The 19,210-nt window shown below is 47.4% G+C and overlaps 1 protein-coding gene across 1 annotated transcript in view; it reads left to right on the forward strand.

Moving 5' to 3' along the window:
• NTRK3 (neurotrophic receptor tyrosine kinase 3) overlaps nucleotides 1-19,210 on the forward strand; it is a 220,335-nt gene that overhangs the window by 183,506 nt on the left and 17,619 nt on the right. The window contains exon 15 of the mRNA XM_049812839.1: nucleotides 3,399-3,642. Coding sequence (XP_049668796.1) covers nucleotides 3,399-3,642 — 244 coding nt within the window. The remainder of the gene's footprint in view (nucleotides 1-3,398; nucleotides 3,643-19,210) is intronic.

Raw genomic sequence — 19,210 nt, forward strand, 5'->3', positions numbered from 1 at the left:
TTACACCCAGCAAACGGGAACTCAAAATGCCTAAGGGGGCATATGAAAAGAGAGTCTTGGGCTTTGTCAGGTCAGCTATCTGCTGGTGGGAAACTCTGGGGGACCGGGGTTGCAAGGGGTTCAAAGAGGGTTGGTGGTGCAGGAGTGCCTGGCATCCCTCAGCAAGCAGCAGTTTTTATTGTGGCATGATTCACCCAGCCCACAGCAGGAGATGGTTGCTCCCAGGCACTGGAGGCCAGGGATGCTGGGAGTCTGTAACAGACACTCAGATGGACTTTTCCCAGTTTAACTGCAGAAATTGGAGAAGTGGTAAAATGGAAGAGGCTCACTTTAGACCCAGTTTCCTAGAGAAAAGCACAATAAATCAATTCCCCTAAGTGTTGTTAGACCTTTTTGTGCGCTTCCCAGAGAAGAGAGAGAATTTTACTGGTCTGTAAAATTAACTGGTGTGGCAAAGGGAAGAACTAGGATCACCGCCTGCCAGCTGGGTTAGAGGTGGCATGTATTGGGATGGCTCTGCACGCCTCCCAGGGCCCCTGCGTGTAAGACCATTGCTAGTGGTGCAACAACTTACCCTGCTGTCCACACCGGGGGACACTGCAGTCACGGTATCCAGGCTAATAGAAAATGGATAGTGAAAAGATCCTGCTGTGGAGAAATACGGGAGTTGCTCTCCAGGGAGCACGGCATCCCTAGGACTGGTGTACACAGGGGCTGGAGACTGCCCGCAGGTTGTGTGCGTGGCACGGCTGGCTGCTCCCTGGCACCCAGACCCAGTGCTCGGTGGTCTGCAGCAACCGCCTCTCCTCTGCTCACTAAGTATCTCCATCGCTTCCTCCCTTTCCTTCTGCCACTGGTTTTCTAGCTTTTGTTTTCTGTCTGTGACAGCAGTAAATCTGAAGTAGGGATATTTGCACGTTGCCATTACAGCCCCTCTTTGCAGTCTATATTAAGTTGTTGCTATTTGGTGTTAACTCAGACAGGCAATAGATTTTGTTAGAAAAGTTGCAAAGTTCTGAGGTTTTTTGTGTCAGCCCTTCCAGTGAAGCAGCCCCACAGTCTGACTGTCTTGGGACAGAAAGAGGAATTCTAGCAGAGGAAGCCAGAGGGGTGATTTTCTTCCGCACATTGACAAAAGCCTCTCTCACTCCATAATGGAAAAAAACCCCAAGAGTTCTTTAACAGGGGATCCACCCAATTTTATGGCCTCTCTGTAAAGCTGAATTAAACCCCTTTCCCCAAGAAAAGATGGGCAGACCCTTCTCATATTCCCTGTAGGCTTCTTGACACAAATAAATGTACTAATGTCCTTCCTGTTAATCTCATAAATGTGTTGATACTTCTTTTTTGTGGACTATAACCATGTGGGATGGAGAAAGCGAGGGAGGGCAGTGTATGTACTATATAGGGCATACCAAGATGTGTCCTATATAGTAGGATGTACAAAGAGCCAGTGAAATAAAGGTGTTGGCTGACCATTTTTTAGACATCACCTGTTCCCTTCAGACACAGACATTTCTTTGGGGACCATTATTGTATTTGAAAAAGATGGCAGTAATGAGATAGCAATATATACTTCACTTCTCACCTAGGAATGTTTACCTTTGATGACAACAGGTAGCAGCTGCAGCTAAATATGTTGTAACTGCAAGGCATGACTGGGAAAAACTGTCCAGCACAATTTTAGAAGCTATTGTTTGTCCTGCTTTGCTGTTTTTAGCTAACCTGCTCAATCCTGGCTCCGCTTCACATGCTGCTGACATCTGTTGTCACCACCAGGTAATTTCCTGGGGTAAACCCGTCTGTGGGCTGTTTAAATAAGACATCAAGCACTTCTGCAGACACTCTTCTGCAGCTCCTCTTTGCCCTCAGCAGTCGTCCCAGTGTGCTGCTGCTCCCACCATGCCCACGAGCTTCCAAGATGCCTCTGGCAGCCCCAGTCCTGCTGCCTGCAGTGCCGCTCCCAGCCAGCTCACCCCACATTCACTGCAGCATCACCCGCTTGTGGCTCCCAAAACCTATTCCTGGCTCCTCAGCACTCATTTCTGGAGTTCCTCTTCTCTTCCAGCTGTCCGTTCTACCAGGAGGGGACCTTCAGGACCATATTCCCAGTGGTAGGGCTGCAGGAGGTAGCTGAAGAGGAGGGCATTTGAAAAACTATCGGTTGAACTCCAAATACCTGGATGCTAATCCCTTTGGTGCACCTTCAGGCCCCACAGAGCAATTAGGGAACAGAGACAAAGGAGGGAAACAGTTTGGATCTTGTTGTGGATTGTTCAGTCCCATGTCAAGAAGGAGGGAAAGCTCTGTATGTGTAATTTCAATTTGCTATCTCTCTGTGGTGTTACTGCTGATGACAGGAGTGAAATGCCAAGAATAATTTCAAAGAGAACAGTATGAAAGCCTCGGAGGAAATGCTGTACTGTATCTTAGTCACAAGGAGGAAGGTCACAGCAAAATCTCTGGCTTTTCCTAAATATGAGGGCTTTTGTTATTCCACCTTCACACAGGCTACCACAGGGTGAGCTCTACCAGGGAAAAGACATCACAGAGGGAGCATGGCAGAGAGTCTTGGTACACAGCGAGGTAGGGGGACTAAAAAGGGGACAGGACAGGAATAAGACTGACCTTAAGTCCTGTATTTACAATGCATTTGGTTCAGCAAAATATTCCCTTTTGTTGCTCAGGATGTTCTCTGCATCTGCTGACATCCAGGTCTAACCTTTGCACCTGTGCTCATGCCTTCACAGTTCACGCTACCTGTGTTACCTCTGGGACAGCTTAGGGTATAAAAGGTATTTTCCAGGATGAAGCTGCTGGTGTTCCTCTGAAACCTTTTCTGTGATGTCTAGCTGTATTGATATCGATTGGGGGCAGTTGTTTGGCCATATGGTGTTTGAGGAAATAGAAGAGGCTCTTTGGGATTAATAACGAGACTAGGTAGCAAGAATATGATGGCTGTGAAAGAAAAGGGGGAGATAGTTCTACCTCTGGGAAGGTTTCCAAGGTGTAAGAATTAACTGGAGCAAACATGTAAATATCTGGAAGCTCATTAGTTTTGCACAGGTCTTGCCAGAGAAGAATGTCCATGTTGCATCAAGCCAACAGTCCCTCTGTCCTGGCGGTCTGTCTCCATCTGTGGCCGTAAGAGGTTGCTTGCAGCAGAGTAAGGATAGGATAAGGATGTATGGCACCCACTCACCCACCAAATGTTGCCCCAACCTCCTTTTCTCTTAAGCTTTTCTTTTTGTCTTTCCACTGGAGCTGTGTGTACATCCTCACAGTGCAGAGTTGGGGGCTAGTCCCCACACCAGCAGGAACAGCGACCGTGTGGGATTCCTATCTCCTGGTCACTTTTGAGACCCAACTCTATGCTTTTTGCTTCTTCCTCCCTATAGGGCACATGGCCCAGATGCTATGATCCTCGTGGATGGGCAGCCTCGACAAGCCAAAGGGGAGCTAGGGCTATCCCAGATGCTCCACATCGCTAGCCAAATCGCCTCTGGAATGGTGTACCTTGCCTCCCAGCACTTTGTCCATAGAGACCTGGCCACCAGGAACTGCTTGGTCGGAGCCAACCTGCTGGTGAAGATTGGAGACTTTGGGATGTCAAGAGATGTCTACAGCACTGATTACTACAGGGTAAGGCAGCTCCAGCGGCAGTCTGATGCTCAGAGCAAAGGGAGACTAGGAAATGTTACAGTAAATCAGTTTTTGGAGCTCTTGGGCTCACTCACTTGGTCATTCCCTCATTGAAACGTGTGCACAGATGCCGATCAGGCATCCCTGAACCACTGTCCTTACTCCTTTTCAGTCCTGGGCATGCTTGTAGTTCAGACATCCATGCAGATGCCTACACACAGAGCTCTCTGTGATACCCCAGCACACAGTCACATGCTTTGGGATGGCTCTGAAGTCATCCCATTCTTCCTTCCTTCCTATTTTCCTCCCTCTTTTTTGAAGACATTGATAAATAAAGGTAATCCGAAGAGATGACAAAGACTACAGGCTGTGACCCCTGGTGTTAGATTAAAGAAACTTAATACAGGGACCTAGAGAAAAAGCAACCGAGAGAATGACTGATAAGTGCATAAAATATGGAAGAGGAAATAATAGGCAATTTAGGTTCGACCTCAAAACACTTTTTTCCAGCGGGGTCATCATTTAGACAATGGAATAATTTGCCAGAGGTATGTTGCTGAGGGCCTGTCATTAAAGAAGTTCAGGAAGCAACTAGATAAAAATGCCTGGGTTTAGTGCAGAGGCTTATCCTGCACTTGTCTCTGGGGACGGAGTCAATAAGCCAGGAATGCCTTTCCAGCTTTTTCTTCTGTGATTTGTGCTCACTGTCCCCTTGTCTTGCACACTCCCTCTGTACCTGTCTGCACTGCCTTATCTGCCTGGGATGGCAGCCTCCCTGGGGGGAGGCATGTTTCTCACCCTTCCTCAGCTACAGGAGAAGCTGTGATGTGCAAAGTGTTCGAAGCACACTGGAGTAGGCATTCGTCGCTGGGCCATCCACCAGCAGGAAAGGGCTTTTCAGGCTAAGGAGCAGTGGGTTTTAGCCTGATGCTTGGGCTAAAGCTGGTTTATTTCTAGTTACAACATGGATGTTTGGCTTTGAAGTGCAGTTCCTGTGTTGGGGAGGAGGAAAAATGTGATAAGATTTCTGCTGAGACATATCACCTCTCCCAGCCGAGGACATTGGCTTATCACTAAGTTTAATTACCAGCTAGAGAACCAATCTTCACTGTGCAGCACAAAAGCCCATGTTGAGAAAAGGTCTCAGTGCAGTTACTGGGCAGTGATGAGGGAAGAGAGGTGGCTACAGTCCCATCACTGCTGAAGCTTCAAGAAGGAGCTAGTGGGAAAGAGAAGAGCCCAGAGGAGGATGAGAAGCAGTCCATGTGATTATCCACCTTCTTGCCCTCTTCCTTTCCTTCAGCCGTGTTAGACCTCCCCCAACCACATTCAGTGTCACACTGCTTGAGGCAATCCCAGCCAAGCTTGTGTTCCTGCAGCACCGAGAGCTCTCTCTGCAATGGGAGAATTTGCTGCTATTGACATGTGAAGGCAGGGAGGGGCCCCCAAAATTGAGATGATCTCCAAAGGCCAGTTTGTTTTTGTGGGATTTTTGTCTTCTCTGTGGTGGTGTCCTGTAGACCTCATCCTGTCTGTGCAAAACACTTTGCTGAGGATTGCTCCCTGCTTTCTCATGCAGTGTCGTAAGGCTTTTTAGTGGACTTTTCTCTGCTAACGCAAATTGCCATACATGACCAAAGCAGTAACTAGTTATCACCTGTTTACCAGAGCAAGAGCTGAGCTTCAGACCAGCACAGCCCTTTATTCTTAGTTGATTTTCCTTTCTCTGTTTTCACTGACTTTTGGTACTTTTAAAACTTTTGATCAGGAAGTCCATGCTCTGCACGCATGGAGACCTTTTCTGTTACAGTCCAAAGAAGGGGCCTAGCAAAATAAGGTTCTGATTGCCCATATTTACATTGGTGGCATGAGGGGCAGAGGGTTTACGTGTCTTGCCCAAGGCCAAAGCAGGATTCAGTGGCAGAGCTGGGAAGCCCATCCAAGCCATATATTTCCCCCAGCACAGAGCAGAAGTCCAGGGGCCAAGTGTCCATCCCTCCTCTAGCCACAGCCCAACCACACCCCTCCCACCATGTAAGAACCCAGGTAGATTGGTTTGTTTCTTATTTTCCTTCTCTAATCACTATCTTGTGGGACATGTGTACCAGGAGAGCACATGGAGCTGATCTCATTATTCACCCTTCAGGTGCACTCACAGTTATGTGACAGTCTCTGTCCTTCCCCATTCACCACTATCTTGTACCTGTCCTCTCCTCTCCCTCTGCCTTTGCACAGCAGCACTGCATTCATTCTCTACAAGAACTGATGGGAGCCTTGCTGTCTCTGGACTGGGAAATCTATTTGGTTTCTGTGTGGCAACCTGCACTTCTAAGTAAGTTCCCTATGAACAAGAGTAGTCAACCCTTTGAACAGAAGCCTGCTTGTGACACTAATGAAGCCACATGGGGCTCGTGAATTGACTGTATTAGACTTGACTTTAACTGGTAAGAAGAAACATTCACTTCCTCCTGCAAACCTAGGTGAAAAAAACAATATGGCTTCACAACAGTTGTGCATTTGTGCTCTGTCTTCTTTGCAATTTGAATTCCTAACATCCCTTGCATGAAAACTGGCTCTTCAAGGCTCCTGGGACAATCCTTTTGAGTGCACAGACCTATCATAAAATTCACCAAGGTACCCCAAGTGAGGGCTTTTGAATGGATACAGACAGAGAGCAAATGAGCTCAAGGGTGAGAACTAAACTGCCCCTGGGTCTCACCTATGGAAGACGGAGATGTGGCTGAGGAGTTGAACTTTGAAACTCTTTGGTGCTGTCCCTGGTCACATCTACAACCTGCCTGGTGAAATTCCCAAGTCTGATTCTCAGTGTTTGTGCACAGCAGCCCTCCCCTGTCGACAGCCTGCCATTCCCACCAGTAGGTCCTGGAGCAAAGTTCTGCTTCAGGTGATTTCTAGAAAGTAGCGCTCGGTGTGTCCAAGATGCAGCCCGTGGAGAATACTGTAATTTGTCATTTTCTGGGAACACAGTGAGGGATTCCACCTCAAAGCTGACACAAAGTGACAGGTCTGGAGCTCTCTGCAAGCAGACTCACTTCAGTCTGCTGGGTCCCCGTGTTTGCTCCTGCCCAGGCCCCAGGAGCACGAGTAACTGGGCATGTGGATATGTGAGTGTGTTCCAGGCTGAGGATTAGCTCCTAGCCATTTCCTTTCTTTCCCATTTTTAATCTTTTAAAACAAAGAAAGAACACCATCTGGCTCCTGCATTTGTGGGATGCAAAAGTGCTTTAACAAAGGTGAACTGCTTAATTTCCTGTTACACATTTGGATACAGAAAACAACCATTTGCGTAACAAAAGCAGCAGAGAGGCTTGTTTCCCCTCTCCACAAGGCTCTCCATGTTCTGCCTGAAGACAGATGTGTCCTTTTCCTTGTGCATCACAGAGGGATCCCATCAGCTGTTGCCTTTAAACCTTCTTTCAACAAGACAGGATGGAGAGAAGATAGTTGTGGAGGTGTAGGTGGTGGGGAGAGGTGAAACAGCATCTGATTAGAAAGCGGAGGAAAGTGGAGGGACTGCGGAGACAGGGAGAAGTAGCTCAGCTTCTGTGTGAAGAGTAAAGGCGGGGATGCTTGAAGAAGCATTTCTGTGATGTGTTGTGTAATGTGCTGTGCAATCTTTGGTGTGGGTCTCTGTGGGAAGGCAGGATGGAATATATCCATATTGGAGAGAAAAGATTCGGGCGGATTTCGTTTGCCTTGTTGTTTTCTTTAACAAAAATGTGTGAGTAGGCGATTTTTTTAGGTATGACTCAGGACTGTGACAGCAGGTGGTGGGATGCTGCAGGTCAGGGACGTTGTGCCTCAGCCAAGCTGAGCATGGCATGGAGACTGCAGCAAGTCAGGCACACGGTGCCTGTCCAGTGCTGCCCAGGGAGCTGGAGGCTGTCACTGTGGCTGGGGGGGGACGGGGGTGTTGTCCAGAGCTGTGGGCATCACTGGGGCTGCTCTTAGGACCCCCAGCTGCTCTTTGTCCCAGCAGACTGGGGTTTGGTTGCTCTCAGAGCCCTTCTGTGGCTCTGAACTCACCTGTGCTCCATTAAAATCCACATAATTTTCCTTTTGTCCCCCCAAAATGCATAATCTGATTCTAAAACAAAATCATGTGGCAGCTGCCCAGGGAAAGGGCAGTATTTCTTCATCCTTAGAAGAGAACACAGTCTTAAATCATAGGCAACAGTCCTTAATAACTTCCAAGGTAATGTCCTTACATGGGTCGGACATCAGCAGTGAAGACACATGTCGAGTAGAGGAAAGATTTATGTAGGCATTAAACCTCATTAAGACACCCCTCTGTCCAGATCTCCTATGTCCTACCCTTCTGGCATCCTGCCCCAAATCCTGGGCTGGGCTTGAAACCTCTTGGGGATTTAGCTCCATCCTTTCCCAGAGGTCTGTCCTGAGTGTTCTCCTGGTCATAGTTCATCACGCAAAGGACACCTGCTTGTCAAAAAAACCACACATGCAGGATTTGCAAAGGGCTCTGAAAATATGTTGCTATTTCTAGCAACACAGAGCTAAACATAATAACAAAAAATTCTCCCTGTTTCTGTGTCCTCACCACTCTGGAGCATTGTTTGGATTTAGGAGAGACAAGGCTTGCAGGAAGAAGTAATATCTTTTAATAGAACATACGATATTGTTGGAGGGGGAAAAAAGAATGAATTTTAGACACGCAAGCCCTCTCTGAGATCTTTGGGTTTTTTTTCTAGTAGTATCAGTTGGTTTAATAAAAGATTAATATCTCTTCCTATGAACCTTGGCTCTCACATCCTTAGACCATCAGAACCAAAACAACATTTCTGCTATGTCTTTGGCCTTAGGTCAGTGTTCTTTAAAAAGTCTAGGATCCCTCTGGTAGATGCCTGTTCCTCTGAAGCATGAAGGTTTACTGTGTAAACTTTTTCTTTCTTCTCTTCCTTTAAAATGGCTAGCAAAAAGCCCATAGTCTTGATAATTTTCAGTATTCATTGTCAGGTTGCTTTCTGATGATCACCTTCCATCTAGACCACCTCTTACTTTAGTTCTTCTCCTCTGGAGTTCAAAATTGTTTTCTTTGACCTGGGTACAGTCAGTTATTTTTCCAGTGAAGTTTCCATGCAAGTAATAGATCACTGAGGTTTAGCAGCTGCATGGGTCATGCTCCTTTGCAGGGTCATTCAGCATGGTAGATAAGACTAATAGACAAGCCTTACATTGAAAGCAGATTTATTCTGACCCACACTGTCCTAGATAGCGCGTCCCTAAACAATCACACCATCACCGTATGGTGCTCTGTTCCCACCAGCTTTGAACTCTCTGCAGAGGTTTAGCAGTACTCTCCCACCAGCATTTTTTGTGTGTCCTTGCCAGGGCCCCTTAATGCCTGTGTGTATCCTTCAGCTGTACAACAGCCGCTTTCATGTCCCCTGATGCTCTCTTTGTTGCTTTGCTGTCCATCTCATGCAGCTTGTTTACAGTATGGGAGATCGACCCCAGCAGAGGGAAACTGCTGCCCAGTTAACACCAGGAAGGACTCCTGCGATGAGAGTGCTAGGGCTCTGCACCATCACCTACAAAAGGGAATGCCAACAGGCAGAGGGGAGGAAAACCCCCTCTGAATTTCCATCTGGGATATGGTACTGGCTCACTTTGGGGCGGGGGAAAAAGCTGCTACTCTCAGGTTTTACAGTAGATTCGGCGTATACTGGCAGGAGTAGTCAGTTCTGGACAGAGAGCAAGCCAGGCTCTGCGCACCCAGACAGTGTGCTCAGGCTCCACTTCAATGCCGATGGGTGGGGGAAAGCAAGCTCAGTCCCTGGCCGTGCTGACTGTTGTGTGGGATGTTGTGTAGATGGTACAGTGTGTGTGCCACTTTCAGCTTCCAACATCAGTATCGTTTCCAGCACCTAAGTGTTGTGCAGATGCTAAGCAGCTGAGCATTGCCTTTTGTCTCTTTTACCCCTCTTCTGAGGTGAAAAATGTAATCTCTCCGTCCTTTCTGCTTGGGTATTGGGAAGGTTTCATATCTGTAAATGTATGTTCCACTAAGGAAAGGACTTAGAAGTGAAAAGTACTTAAATTTTCTCCTGTACTAAGTAGGATCCTGGAGAACATGTCTTGCTTTGTCATACCTACATAAGTAAGGGCAAAGAAGTCACATAGTCACCTGGAGATGTGACCTGGAGACCCCTAGTACTGATACAGATGGGCCAGCTGGGCACAGCTGTAGTCTTGCTATGCACAGGAGCCCATGTCTGCTGTTGAAGGTATTACATGCTCTTCTCAGCATCTGTTTATCCCATGTGTCCCATCACCCCAACTCCTGATCTGTTATTTCTTTCCTTGTTTTCATTGCCATTGTTCCCCCTAGAAGACACCTGCATGCCCCATGAGGTATGGACAGCTCATGCCATGGTGCCTCACAACTGCCCTGACTGGTGATTTGGGGGCAAAAGAACCAATTTCCCCCTAACTTGCAGTAGGACTGGAAACAGGGGAGGTGAGGGAACTGCTCAGTGTGGGTGTGTGGGTTAAATGTGCCTGTCCTGGTGTGTTCTGCGTGCAGGAAAAGTCGGTGTGATATTGAACGTGCTGGTCTTTGATATCTCTGTGGCTCCTGTAAAAACCTCTGCAAATTGAATTCATGGAACAGTTCCTTATCTCCTGAAAGGAAGATGTAACATCATCATCTTGTGTTTTAGCCAGACATTTTTCCTCAACACTTCCCCATTTCTATGCTGAGGGAAAAATAAATGTTGAGTCTTCCCCCCCACCCCCCCCACCCCCAGCTTCTTCCTGTTTGAAACATTAAGAGCCCTTCACACAAAGCAGCTCAAGTGCAGAAGAATTAATTGGCGAAATTAGGTTGTGTTGTATTTCTGGCATTTTCTCAGAAACAGTAATTGCCCTAATTCTCCACCCTGCCAAGACCTCCACCCGCACCTTGTTTCCCCCCTCCCCTTTTCCTCAGTGTCTACCTGTCTTTCTCCTGCTTGAGTTGCTGTTTTCATGCTGTTGCCATTTATTTCATTTCAGTAATGAGAGGGATGTGGCAGGTGAAGAGCTCTCACAATCTGGTGACATCTTCTTTGAAGCACAGGCACAAAAGAGCGGTTTGGTTTTGGCAAATAAAAACTCCCTGCTATGGTACTTGACCTCCATGCTCACCTCTTCTCCTGTTTGGGATATGTTGCTGCTGCATTGCAAGTCATCTGGCTCAGTTTTTTTGTTTAATATAGTCTCAATATTCACTCAAATACTGACCTCCCCCCAAACACTCACACACTTACTGAGAACTAATGAAACTTATGATCTTTCAATCAAAGCTCAGCCCCATTCCCAGGCAATTGAATTGAGGCTTTTGCTTTCTCCCAACCATTGGACTGATCTCCAGAAAGCTGGGAGTTCAAAGCCTTTCGGTTTAGCTTTCTGGTGTTTTTTAACTCCTGACCTTCCATTTGTGGAGGTCATAATGTAGCCTAACAGGGAAGAATTGTTTGTTGTTCAGTATTTCCTGACCTAAAACACCTGGTGACGTACATGGCAGGTTCAGATCCAATGGAGATGCTACAGTGGGTAGTAAAGTGGTGGGACTCCTTGTCTCAGGAGATGGTAGATGCCAACAGGTGAGATGGGTTGAAAAAGTGATTGAACAAAACTGTAAAAGTAAAGTAATTTATCAGGGGCTATCGGACATGAAATACCTCCCCTGTTGCAGGAAATCTCTGTGCCACTGATAACTGAGGACTGGAAGGTATTTTTGGACATACACTGTGGGCTCTTCTGTTTCCATACTCTCCTCTGCATCTCTGACTGAGGTCAGGGTCCCAGCTGACTGGACTTTGGCTGCTCTTAAAAACTGTCCAGGCTGATCTCTGCTTTCCTGGGAGCTGTGGAGAGTACTGGGAGTAACCAGTCAAATGCTGGACCCAGGTGAGGGGTAGTGACATAATCCCCAGGAAGTCAGAGATTTGATTCAGTTCAATTCAGAAATCTGGGATTGTTTCTCAGTGTAGCCAGACTGCCCAAGCCTGTTCACCTCTGCTGTGAAAACTTGAGACAGCAGGTTTCCGGCAGCGATTTCAGGAGCTCTTTCCTTCAAGCAATTCCCTTCCCATAAAACCTTAAAAAGGGAGGGCAAGACTCCTTTCCATTTTCAGTGGTTCCTGAGTGCAGCCAACAGATCCAGACAGGCAAGAGAAGCTACTTGTGACCCCTGCCAATCCTTGAGTAGTTCCCCCCGACCTTGACTGTGAAACTGTCTTTTTCCCCTGTTCTGATTTGTATTGTCCAAGTGTGGTTCCCAACCACCTGCTAGAGGTTGCCTGCATGCAATGTGCTCCCTTCTTCCTGCTGTCCCCATCCTGAATGTCCCATTAGCCTGAAAGCTGTGAGATACATGGAAAAGAGCACAGTGCCTCGTTTTGAGCCAGAGGGACTTTCCCATGGTGGACATTCATCCAAAACATGTGCCTCTGTGGTATTACCAGAAATAAGGAAGGATTTTGTACAGGGCAAGCCAGAGAAGCTGCTGGTTCCTGGGTTTTACCAAGGTGGCCTGATTTTAACTGTAGCTAGAGCAGAAGAAGGTGGAGAACCATATGCCAGTGAGCTTCATTATTCTAGCCCCAGGTGGACCAGAAACAGTATGTGTGCTCCTGAGCATATGGAAATGAACCGTTCACGCTTTGGAAGGAGCACTGCCACTTACAATCGAGGGAGACTGGGATGTGTAAAACACTCCCCTCTCACTTTTTATCTAGGTTGCTGGACCCATTTCCCCACTGCATCCCAGCTGGCCAGTGGCTGCCTCCTGCCTTCCCACCTGCAGGACCATGATCTCAGCTCTCCTTTACCATGGGGATAGCCCTGAGATCTCACATTGGTCAGGAAAGCTAGCGAGCATCCCCAAACCTCAGTATGATCAGCAGAACTGGAGGCAGAGAAGTTATAAACCAGTTTAGTGGGAGCATGGCTAAATTATGCTTTGCTTAAAGACAAACTGAAGACCTCCTTAGAAAAATTAAGATGCCTATATCTTCATCATCCTCCTTAATTAAGATGTTTGCATGGAAAGAAACCACTGCCTTTCTTTTTTCCTCCTGATTCCTGCATGGTTGGAGTTTCCACAGGCTTTCCCCTCCTGATCCCCCCATTTCATAGTCCTGCCTCTCTCACAGCCACAGCGAACTCCTTCTCCACGCCAGCTGGATGGAGAGAGCCTCTATTTGGAAGCAGCTGTCTTTAATGAACAGGCTGTTTAGGGCTAGGCTGTCAAAGAGAGAATGTTCAATGTACAATCAAGGGGCAACGATGCACAAAATTGCACACACACACAAAATAGGAATCTTTTCTTGGTGTGTGTTGAGCTTTGAACGCTTAAGTGATTCCACCTCTCTCTTCCCCATCCAATTATGCAGGTAACACTTGGTAAGATTGCTAAAGGAATTAGTGAGGGAAATCTTTACACTGCCTAATCAATATTATTCTGCTCAGTACAAGGCATATCCCCCTCTCTGGCCTTAGTCGTGCTCTCATTTGCCCTCTGAAAACACAAGTTCACTTTCTCACTATTTGGGTTGTGGTGACCAAGAGGAAAAACAGCAGCGTGTTTATTAGAAAGTGTTTGTAGTTAGAGTTTCTTCCTTGCATTAAAAAAAAAAAAAAAAAAAAAAAAAAGATGTAATACAGCCCTGCCAAAAAACACGTTTCAGGGTTTTAAAGAGGTTTGCTGTTCTGATGCAGGCCAGAAAGACCTTTTGTCTCTTTCAATTGTATGGCCTTGCAGAAATGGCCAGCAACCTTATAAGCAAAGACACTGGATGATAATTTTTCTGAGCATCACTGAGGCAAGATGCCAGATTTTATGGGCCACTAGACTGATCCAATATAGCAAATCCTGTGTTCCACTGTGGATTCTGAGACCAAATTATCAATTAATGTGAAGCATTAAAAAATCCAAATCCCTTTTAGTTCCCTGCAGTCATTAGTGACAAGATACAATATCTATAGCTCAAATGCTTTGCCAGCATCCCCTGGCAGCAAGGCAGAAACTCCACTCCTATTTTTTCCAATACATACAAGGAAAACATATGAGATCAGTGTTTTTTACGGTCAGATTCGTCTGCCTCTTCATATTTACTTAGATGGAGGAATAAATCAGGTTTGGGTTACTCTCTGGGTTAGTTATTTGTTATTGGAATAAATGCATGGTAATAGATCTGACAGAGCAAGATGTTTCTCTTTCAGCTCTGTGTTTGAGGTAGAATTCGCTTTGTTCTGCACTATATTATATTGATGTTTTTTTTCCACTGCTGGATGACTTCATTTGCTCTGCTTCTTTCCAACGTCCGTACCTCTGCCCCAGCTGGCTTTAGGATGCAGCTTTATGCAATAGATCTCTCTTTTCTTTTTCCCTAACTGTAACATTGTAATGCAGAGGCAATTTAAACAACCATCATGAAACAATTTTCTGAGCCTTTCCCTCACCCATTTCCTACCTCAACTTTTTGGGAAGGGAGGTGAGTCAGTCATTGACGGGGCAATTCCCCAAGCAGAATGAGCTGTCAGCTACATTTAGTAGCTCAGTTTTCACCTCTGGTGTGGGGTGGGAAGGCGCCCAGGGTGATGACTAGCTGGACACACCCTGAGGTCATATTTTTGGTATTCCCAGGACACCTGTCAGCCTGAGCTCCTAAGCAGTACAGCCAGAAGTCTCCCCCCAAACCATTCTCCTCACCAACTTCCCTTTCATCTTGAGATTTTGTCTCCTTTTTGTCCTGGTGGGAACACAAACACCTTACTAGAAAGTCAGCGGACCTTATGCTCATCATTCTCTCTTAATTTGCATACTGAAATCCCTACCCCTTCCCTTCCCTCCCATTCCCCAAATCTTTCCTACTTTGATACGTGGGAAAATGTAGTGCTGTATTTTCTGCTCCATCATTTTGCTTCCCTTGTCCCCTCCTAAGGTTCAGTTTTGCAAGCTCTGGCAGGTTTGTGGGTGATCGGAAGCTGTGGGATGAGTTTGTTTTTTTCTTCCTCCCCCAGCCTGCGAGAATACCGATGGGACACGGAGTTTTGGGGAAGTGTAGGGTGATGTACCAGCTGCGTCACTGGACATTTGGCCAATGATGCCCTTAACTCTGGCTAACCCAAGCTTGCTTGAGTAAAGACATCAGGCCTGGGTCTTGTCCTGCTGGCAGAGGCAGAAGGGTCCCTGCACCATGCCCAGGAGGGCTGGCGATGGGCAAGGAGCAGGGTGCTTGAGTACCAGATACAGAGGAACTGCTCAAGCCTCCTAAAACTTCTGTCTGGAGGACTCTGGGTCCCCCAAGGGATGTGGCTTCACAGTCCAAGGAGAAGTTTCAGGAGGCTAAGCCCCCCTTGACTCTTGCCCAGCTCGACCCTCCCTCTGCACTGGTGCAGGTGATGGTGTGGGGTGCAAGGTGGTGGTGACCAGGGCCAAAGGGTCTCACCTGCCCCATGCCCTCACAGCAAGGGTTGTGCAGTGTTGGGATGTTGCAGCCAGTAAAAGACATACAGTTCGGTTAAAGACATACCCTTTCCCTTCTTGTCCCCTTGCTTCATCCCCCCCATCCCTTCCTCCCTCTCTCACCCTTCCCTTCTCTTTTGTTTGTCTCCTTCCCTTGTTTTCACCCATTCACTGTCAGGAAGGGCCGCGTCCGAAGGGCCAGTTCAGCGCAGCGTGGCAGCGACAGAGACTGGCACCGCCGGCAGCTGCAACAGTGAGTGGATCTCGACCCCTGGGGCAGCTGGAAGCGGGGGACTGGTGCTGCTTGAGCATGAAATGACACGTGGGGTTGAGCAGCTTTGGGACTAGGTCGGGTCTAGTGCATTTGGCAGTGAAGGGGCTCTCGTGTATGATGGGAACTGCACATGTTTCTACTAGAGCAACCCTCTGGGGCTTGTCTGTATGGCGAGATGATATGGGATGAATGCAAAAGTCCTCAGAGCAATCTTCCTCTGTGGGTGTTCAGGCTGTGTCTGCACTAGTGGACAGGATGGGCCGTCCTCCGGCTTTGATGGCAGCGAGCGCAGCATGGTTTGTCTCCGTGCAGCTAAACCACTCCGTGTCTCCAAGCAGGGTGGCGTTTGCACTGCTCACAGAGGACTGTCCCTGACTTGTGTTGTCCTCTCAACAGTTGTTTGGATGCTGTCAAATTGGCGTGGACTAAACCCAGACCATTTGAACAGTTGAACTGTCACATGCCAGCCCTGATGCCTTGTGTTTGCTAGTCAAGACACAGCCTCAGTGTCTGACCGGTTGGATGCTTGCAGCTGAGATTGAGTGGATGTCAACCATCACCACCCCACTGCTGCTCGCATCCCTTGCCCAGAGGAGCAGCAGCGAGGGATTGGTGTGAGTTTGATGCTCTGATAGTGCAAAGGAGTTTGGGTTTGCCAAGGTCGTGGCTGATGGGAGCCATGTGAGCCAGCTGAGGGCTGGTAACACCTCTGTTCACCTTGCCCTCCCTTCCACAGAGGCGAACCATCATCCCATTGTGCTTGCTGCATGCTGGAGCCTCTGTGTAGGGATGCTCAGCCCAGTGGGTCCCCAACTGTCACAGCATCCCAGAAGCCACTGCCAGCAAGCTGCAAGGCTGCTGGAGGGGAGCTGCAGAAGCCTGGGAGAGGGGCAAACACTGAACTTGATTGTCCTGTGTGGTTTTGCTGCTGGCATGCAAGAAAGTGCTCTGTTGATCCAGAAAGTTGGGGAGCGTTTGCCTGAGTCTGCTTTGGAAGTGGATTGAGCTAATCCACCCAAAGACACTGTCTGTGCAGAGCAGTTATGACCCCTCATAAGTTAAGGCAGGAAAATGATGGCTTCCACGCTTTATTTCTGTTGTGGTTTAACCCCAGCTGGCAACTAAGCCCCTCACAGCTGCTCATTCACTCTCTGCCACAGCGGGATGAGGGAGAGAATCAAGAGTAAAACTGAGAAAACTCATGGGTTGAGATAAAGACAGTTTAATAGGTAAAGCAAAAGCTATATGCAAGCAACGCAAAGTAAGGAATTAATTCACCACTCCCCATGGGCAGGCAGGTGTTCAGCCGTCTCCAGAAAGCAGGGCTCCCCCATGCATAACCGTTACTTGGGAAGACAAACACCACCACTCCAAACATCCCCTCTTCCTTCTTCTTCCCCCAGCTTTATAGGCTGAGCATGACATCATATGGTCTGGAATATCCCTTTGGTCAGTGGGGGTCGGCTGTCCCGGCCGTGTCCCCTCCCAACTTCTTGTGCCCCCCCAGCCTCCTCGCTGGTGGGGAGGGGTGAGAAGCAGAAAAGGCCTCGGCTCTGTGTGAGCACTGCTCAGCAGTAAGGAAAATACCCCTGTATTATCAACACTGTTTCCAGCACAAATCCAAAATGTAGCCCCATACTAGCTACTATGAAGAAAGTTAACACTATCCCAGCCAGAACCAGCACAATTGCTCAATAGCTTCTCTGTGCCAGCAAGCCCAAAGCGATGGGCTTAAATATTTGCAAAGTAGCCATGACTGGGACAAATTACTGGGGTCCAATTATCCAAACTTCCCTGTGATGTTGCTAGGTGAGGTGTATGCTCCTGGCCAGGTGATGAAGGACCAGCTGCCCCACTGCCCAGCTTCCTCCCAGTGCCACCACTACTCCTCCTGCCCAGGCAACGATGGGGATTAAGCGAATATTTATGTGGTGTTAAGCAGCTGAGTGGATCTCACAAAGCCCTCCCAGGATCCATGATGGAGCAGGTCTCTGGCAGTTCCTGACTGTTGCCAGAATCACACAGGAGTGTGAGTTTAGATATCGCTGATTTTACAGGGGATATGTCAGCAGATAAGAAGACGTGCCACCGAAAGGTGATTTTGTTACATTTATGCCTTTCTGAGCCCAAATTGAATTGCCGGGTGTGGATGGGAATTTAGTTCTAAGCACTGATGTAATTTTGTGTCCTCAGCCCTGAAGGCAGTTTTTAAAAAATTATTTTCCCCTGTGCCCTGACACTATTTTTTTGCCTTTCAATCATGTCCTTATGACAGAACAAATACTGGGGTTGACCTTTGCAATGTGACATAATAATATGTGACTTCTTTATAGCTCTTTTCATCCAAAATGCTTGGCACACTATGAATCTGATCCTGCAACTGCTTACCACTGGGCTTAGCACTCACTGCTACAAGCAATCCCTGGGGAAGCCAGCGGAGCACTCACACACAAAAGTGCTATACTTGGTATTATTTGCAGGATCAGGCCCTGGAGAAATGTAGCACGTGTCTGTGAATAGCCACACTTTGGAGAGAGAAAGCCTTGCCCCTCTCATTTATGATTTTTATTCACTATCAGAGTGGCATGCCCAGCACTGACATGACAGCGTCCCTTTGGCTAAAATGGCATGTCAGGTAATTCTTGGGTCATATTTATAGCTATCATCTACAATTCTGTTGCTTCTTTTTATTATTTTTAGCCTGCCCTGAAAGCATGCTAATTAATAAACTCCCTTAGCTTATCCTGCACCATTTGATCCTGCAGAAATCACAGCATTTTATCTTATGAGTAAGTCGGAATTAAAGAATTAAAACTACTCAGGGGAAAAAGGAACATAACCACTTTCCCTGTGCTTCCCTTCTGAAACAACCTTGCACTGTGCCCTCAGAAACCCCAAACTCAGCCCCCTTGGGTTGACACAGGAGAGGAATCCCAGACCAGTGAACGCTTGGGCTGAAAAATACTTTCTGCTCTGCTATTCCTGTTGTGAAAGGGAGAACCCAGTTAGGTGCATGGAGAAGAAGAGTCTGTCAGTGAGATCCCAGCCTCAGACCAGGCTGCAGGTCCCTTCCATGCTACCAATGTCCTCTGCCACCATGGGAAATTCAGTTAGTCCTTCTGTGCCTCAGTTTCCTGTTGTTAAAAGGTGGTCCATGCTCATCTTCACCAAGGAGATTCACGTGAAAAAAACATTGTAAGGGACACAGTCATTATGGTGTGGGGAGACAGGTAAGTACCTTAGAAACACATAGACAACCTATGAGCTCAGACGTCTGTGGTACTCATTCAAGGAGAGTGAATTTTGGAAGTCCTCAGTAGGTGGAAAATGTGAAAAGGGAAGCAGGTAGGATCCTTGTGCCCACCTCTGCTTGGTATGTTCAGGATGAGCAGAACCAGGAGAGACACCTGCTCCACCTTCTTGGTGATGGGAAGTGGTTAAATCTGGGGACAGAGACCCACTACCATCAGCTGGTATCTCCACGCTTCACTGTTGTTTGCCATCAGTAGAGCACTCCATCCCCCCCCCCCCCCTTAAAAAATAAATTCATTAGAAGTAGAGAGGTCTGGAAGGGATTCCCTGGATCATCAAATCCAATCCCCTGTTGCATCAATCACATCAGATTTATCCTTTTCATAATCAAGCACCACTATTAAATGTGCTCCTAAGGGAAGACAGTCCCAGAATCTCATTGCTTTAACTCGTAGATGCTTCTAATTTCCAATCTATGCTTAGTCATGGCCCGTTTGTTGAACAGCAGGTACCTGGCACAGAAGCAAGAAATTTAACACAGTTTTCTT

Source organism: Accipiter gentilis, chromosome 10 (genome assembly GCF_929443795.1).
Source record: "Accipiter gentilis chromosome 10, bAccGen1.1, whole genome shotgun sequence".
NCBI classification, from domain to species: Eukaryota; Metazoa; Chordata; class Aves; order Accipitriformes; family Accipitridae; genus Astur; species Astur gentilis.